Raw genomic sequence first — 6,063 nt, forward strand, 5'->3', positions numbered from 1 at the left:
AGCCACAAGCACACGAAGAGTAGGAAAACCCACATACAAAAAGAAAGCGCATGCCAGTTACACATTCAAAGCCCACAAAAAAACCACACATCAAGGCGTACATGAACCACACAAAAGGTCCTCAGGAAAGTCAAGCCAAACTTCGTGAACGAAGGTTGAGTGATATGAGTGTGATGTGTAACAAAACACACAATACCGTTGTGGTTGTCAGCATGGGTCCGCCATGATGTTGCAGATCAAATGCGCAAAAACCACAAGCATGCGTGTAACCCTAACGAATAGCACAGACCACAACAAAAGAGACAAAAGACTGCTAAACTTTCTCGCACACGCATAAAAATGAAAATTCAGACACACACACTCCTCTCTGGGCCCTATGCTCCAATGCGCCGCTGGGGTGGGATCGGGAAAACGCGTTGTTTAGAATATCACAAATCAAAGGTATACAGCACCACAATGCCACGCTGTCGAACATGGCGCTCGGGAAGGAAAACGATGACACATCGCAAACGCCAGTGGCGAGATAACATGATGGTTGGTATTATAAAAAGAGTACGGGCCAAGACGACAAGGAGGGGCAGACCAACCTCTGCAAAGCCGGGTTGAGTGAACCCATGGTGGTCTCGAGCGCGGTGCATACGTTGGGCAACTGGAGTACCGTGGTGTTGTCTGGATGGCTACGTAGAAACTGCATGATGGTGGCTGAAGTTAGGGCTTGGCTTGACGTGATCGCCACCGGGACACCTCGTGCAGCGTGCGTCGATGCCAGCGAGCTCGCTTGGTGTTGTTGCTGACGATGATGTGAGGGCTGAAGTTGTTGCTGATGTTGGAGCAGCAAGAGCTGTTGTTGATGTTGCTGTTGTAGCTGCTGCAAAAACAAGAAACGCAGCAGATGCAGTTGCTGGTCTGGTGTCAGCGCCGTTGCGACGCCGGGCTGTGGCACCTGTGCAGAGGCGCGTGGCCTGGATGGATTGAGGGCCTGCGCGTGGATGTGGGGCAAAAGCAAGGGATGGACAAGCCCGGGAACTGCCGACTAAAGACAACAAGCGCAAGTCCGAGATGAGGTAGCGGGGGAGAGGCCATGCGGTCGTGCCATGTATTGGGCCACAGGGCGACTCGGCCAGAGGAGGCCCTGTACACCGCCACTACCTACCGCTGCGAGGGGAGCTGGGCGATTGGCAGCGGAAGTGGGAAGTGGTCCGAGTGTCGATGGTGCGGTGGTGTCGGAAGAGGTGGAAGAGGTAAATGCCCTCGCCCGGGGGGCGCCCCCAGACGAGTGCATCAGCCAACGATGGAGGCGTCACGCACAGCGTCGTGGATGGGATACCTCAAGCCAATCGCACATTGACTCTGAGGAACATGATTCGGTTGTTCACGAGTGTTTCCCTCCCCGAAGACCAAGCAACCGGGTAAATCTGAAAAAAGTGGTCAATCGTGCACAGAATTGGGTTCTTGTGCGAACTGCAACCCCCCTTTCTCTCTCACACATACACTCACATGTGTGGGCCACGGTTGGGAGCCGACCCGCCACGATCAAGGCGATCTCAAGGGTCTGATCGAGTGAGCGAACGGTGTGGAGCGTTGCAAGTGGGAGAAAGGAATGTGTGTGTGTGTGTGTGTGTGTGTGTGTGTGTGTGTGTGTGTGCTGAGTAATGGGTCAAAGGACACTCAAAGCAAACAAAAAATAACAAAGAAGAGGTGGGATGTCCTGCTGCGAATGCAAAAAAAAAAATAGCAAAACTGTTTGATTGGGAGGTTGCGCGGGGGGACCTGTTACTTACGACGGGGCATCAAGCCAAGCCAAGCGTGCGTTACTCAACCGGGTCCTTCCCACCACGCTTTGTGGACGCCGAATGCTGCGTCTGTATTCCATCGTTAATGGTGACATGCACACCATGCCGACTTTACGCCCTCCCCGTCCCTCCATTCATCTTGAGCGCGTGCTTTCGCAGCAGCAAGATTGACGTCATCGGCGATCGGGGCCGGGTCCATTTCCAACGCACAAGGGCAACATGGACGGGGAGAGTCTCTGCGACGGCTGCATGTACGCGATCGCCCCATCGCCATCGCCATCAGGCGTGTGTCGGCTCCCATCCCCAAAGGCAACACTGAGGGAAAAGAACACGAGGAATGATCATGGACCTCCGTCGTAGTGACAACGGCTTACAAGAAGTGCATCCGGCCAGATTCATGACCGGTGGCCAGAAGGATGCTGGAGGCTCAAAGCCGATTGCTCAGGGCAGCTGCTGTCAGCATCACGAGCACTTCCTCCGAGGAGTCTGAGACCAGACTTCTAAAGAACATCTGACTTTTCTATGGAAGCATTGCAGCCGAAGATCAGGCCAGATCGGCCAGATGCATCCTTTTGGAGTTGCGGACTGCATCCCGAGGGCTGTTGAATTCTGGGTACCGCGGAGACTGGAAGATTCACAGTGACATGAAGAAACATCCAACCTTCGAAACCAGTGAGAATATCTCTGAAAACGAACGTAGTGACATTAGTTTTCCTAGCAATATAGCGAATGCAGTGAGCTCTTCAACAAAACGATTCCCATCTTGTCCGCAGTTTGCGTTGATGCTCGCATCATCGAAAGACGCCTCATGCGCTTTATGGACTGAGCGCAATAGCCTAAACCAAACAGGTGCGCCAGCTCCAAAAAGATTTGCGAGCAAGGAGCAAAGAAGGTGGCGACAGGAATGCGCAGCGCGTTTCAGCGGGGGCCGGGGCGACCGTCCTCTACTCCTTTCGCTGCTTGGGAGGTGTGAAATTCGGCGTCGATGTCCGGGGGCAAACTCGACGGCAAAAAGCACTACTGACACTCATCCCGGTTGTGTGCCCCCGGCTTGGTGAGCACCAGCGCCTTGGCGGGCTTTGATTTCACGTTTCCTTTTGCTGTGGCTTGTCGATACATTGTTGTTCTCATCCACCAAGGTGTTATTCGACGACAATGACCACGGCATTTCTTGATAACGATTGAGAGAAAACACGCAAGGAGAAAGTTGAAATACAGAGGGGCAGGCAAGCAGTAGGCACTGGGGAGAATGGGAATGAAAATGAGAGAGATTGAAAGATTGGGAGCGTCAAAATGAGGAGAAGAAAAGAGAAGCAGCACAAGAAAGGAAAGACACGCGAGCTAATAATAAAAGACAGCAGACTCTTCTTCCTGCAAAGCTTGTTGATGGCAGCCAAAGCTGAAGATGGTCCAACACAGAAGGCGGCGCAGGAGACTCAGCGACCAGCACGTGACGAGCTCATTCGCAGTGTTCTAACTCATACCAGCTTCGGATCCACGGAATGTATTCACAAACACGGGCGGAGCACAAACAGGCACGGCTGCCAAAACGCTCGTCAAGTAACAGGTAAGTAAGCGGCGAGACTTGAGAATAGCAGAGAATATGCAAAGTAGCAATCAGCGAAAAAGGTTTGATCTGACGGCAAGGGGGGGGAATAAAAGGGAACTCTTCCTTTTGGCACCCCAGTTGACCACCGAGGAGTGGGTTGGCAAAGTGATGAGCTTGCGGCACGTTCAGAAGGACTCAAAACATGGATGCACGTCTGATTGCGCCTTGGGACGGCCGACGAAACACCACACGGTCTGGGCGGTAGGGCAAGGGAGAGGGCGGGTGGCCAGAAAAGTTGTTGAAGTTGGGGCTCGGGGCCTTTTCCATTTTGCGCGGCAGATGCTGATGAAAGCGGTCATCTACGCGGTCTGCTACGAGGGAGATTTGGTCGGACAACACGTGCATTTCTGCCAGCTGTGGCTCAAGCGACATGGTACACCACGTCGCCGTGTCAGCGGCTTGTGTTGCGGCGTCCGATCCACCGTTTTCTTCGGCGGGTCCCTCCGGATAGGCGGGGTGATGACCCGTGATACAGCGCCGAGCGCGAAGAACGGCCGATGGCTGCTGCTCCACTCCGTTAATGGGCACCTCGGGTGACCCAGTCATGAGACGCGAGCTCTCAGCCGTGCTCACAGGGCCGTGTCTCAGAAGCGCGTGGGGTACTGGGTGCTGGGGCAAGGGGTCCTGGTCCAGCAGGTCCTGGCCCAGCGGCACGCGAGCGAGGGGTGGTGGGGAAGACGGAGGAGGGTGCATGCGCGCAGCAAAAGGTCGAGATGCAAACGAGTTGGAGCGGGCCACACTAAAGCCTCGCCCAGCCTGCCTGGGGCGAGGTAAGACCAGCTGAGCTGGTGCAGCCGGCGCAGCCGGCGCAGCTGGCGTGCGTAGCATGCTTTGGGCGTCCGTGTCGAATAATACCCGGGAAGGATGCGAAGAGATGGGCGCCTCTCGCCAGAGGGAGCGAGTGGCCCGGTCTGTAGGAGGCGGGGAGTGTTGCGCCATGTCTTCAGCCACAGTGGGTTCGGCCACACCTGGTGCGGCATCCAGCAGCGCGGACATGCAAAAGGTAGCACCCGCAACAGGCATGGCCTGGACTGCAGGAACGGTGTTTGCTTCGGTCGCAGGCTCATCCTCGGGGTTCAAAGCAGCCGTGGTCTCAACTTGGCGTTGTTGCGTTGGTTGCGTTGCTCGGTTTGAAGTGGAATGGCTGTCTCCTGCAGCCTCCAATCGAGCGGCATGAGCGGACGGTTGTTGGGCTACCCCGTTCACGTAGAGGCTGGGGTCCCACAAGAGGCGTAGCGCTGGGTGAGGTCGGTGTACGAGATGACCGGGAGGGCAGCTATCCAGCCGGCTGTGGCGTCTGCGTGCTTGAGAAGGCGATATGGGGGCCACACGCTGCGCCAGGGGCTGAGCTTGAATCACGTTTTGGGCGGCATCGGTCAGCGTGGGGGGAGAGGAGCTGAGATCTGCACCGGTGTGGTCCGCATGATGGCGTCGCGGGAACGAGGTGTTATAGATCTCATCAGATGCCCGTCGTCCCTTACGTGGAGCGGCCAGGCCGAGGTCAGGTGAGCCGGCATCCTGCAGGATACAAAGGACAAACAACAGGGTGAGTCGGTCGGCAAAGACAAAGGGCAGGCCCCGGTTGAACGCTGTTCGGAGATTGAGCGTTACCGGCAGCCCGAGGCCCAACCCAAGAAGAGACGAGAGTTTGTGTGCTTCACTACGACAAAAGCGAGGCGGTTGCATGCAAACGTAGGGCTGGCACCGTACCATCAGAGAAGGTTTTATTGATGACTCGGGCGCAAACTGCTGCCAAGGGCCCACGGCAAACGAGCCCAGGTAAAGGGAAGAAAAAAAAAAAAAAAAAAAAAAAAGGCGCCTTGGACCAGATGAGAACAAGGCGGTTGCTGCCACCGCGAGAGAGGCCAGGTCAATCGTGATCAAAGTCCAACCCCGCTTGCGGTATCTGGCGGCGTGCAAGACCAGAGATGGGTGCGCGGCGCGCGCGAGCGTGTCTTTGCGAGAGTGCGCAGCACGCGATGGGTTGCAGCTCAGGGGGAAAGTCTCACGCGCCAAGCGCTGGAATAAAGAACAGCGCAGCAACTCCGTTGAAGCCGTCAATCAAATACCAACGCCACGCTCGGCTTTATAATGCCTGCGCCCCGCAAGCGGTCACCCGCCACCACCACCACCACACCGCTGCCCTTTCTTTCGTTCTCCGCCTGCCTGCCAACACAAGCGAGAGAGAGAGAGACAGCAGAGAGAGACAGAGAGAGAGAGACAGAGAGAAGGAAGAGAGTGATGAATTGGTTTGATCGAGAGTGAGAGAGAGAGAGAGAGAGAGAGACACACACACACACACACATACACACACACACACACACACACACACACACACACAGCATCGCTGATGTTTGTCTACAAAACAGCTGCGTCACTCTCTTCTTGAAGCTGAGCTCGATATTGTGAATAAGATTTTGAGGGAAAAGTCACATTCAAAGTTATTTGTAAAGTTTTGTCGACAAGTCTTCCCGCCAAAACCTCAAGTTCCCTGAGTTTCTTCTTTTATTTTTTTTTTCCGTTTTTTCTTTTCTCCAGTGTGTCAGTGTACGCAAATGGCAGCACAAGTGGCACGATCCCTGCCCAGGGCTCTGCGGGTTGGTTCAAGGCCGATCGTGCGTTGGGCACATGGCCATGCTCAAGCGCTGCCTCGCCTCGAGG

General features: G+C 55.3%; 1 protein-coding gene across 1 annotated transcript; it reads right to left on the bottom strand.

Annotated features, from left to right (window-relative positions):
• Positions 1-3,537: 3,537 nt before the first annotated feature.
• Positions 3,538-5,747, bottom strand: MONBRDRAFT_28843 (uncharacterized protein; the record flags this gene model as incomplete). The annotated part of the gene is made up of 2 exons (XM_001749312.1): positions 3,538-4,920; positions 5,472-5,747. 2 exons carry the CDS (start codon positions 5,745-5,747, stop codon positions 3,538-3,540), a joined length of 1,659 nt encoding a protein of 552 aa, XP_001749364.1.
• Between the last annotated feature and the right edge of the window lie 316 nt (positions 5,748-6,063).

Source organism: Monosiga brevicollis, genomic scaffold, assembly GCF_000002865.3.
Source record: "Monosiga brevicollis MX1 MONBRscaffold_29 genomic scaffold, whole genome shotgun sequence".
Taxonomy (NCBI): Eukaryota; class Choanoflagellata; order Craspedida; family Salpingoecidae; genus Monosiga; species Monosiga brevicollis.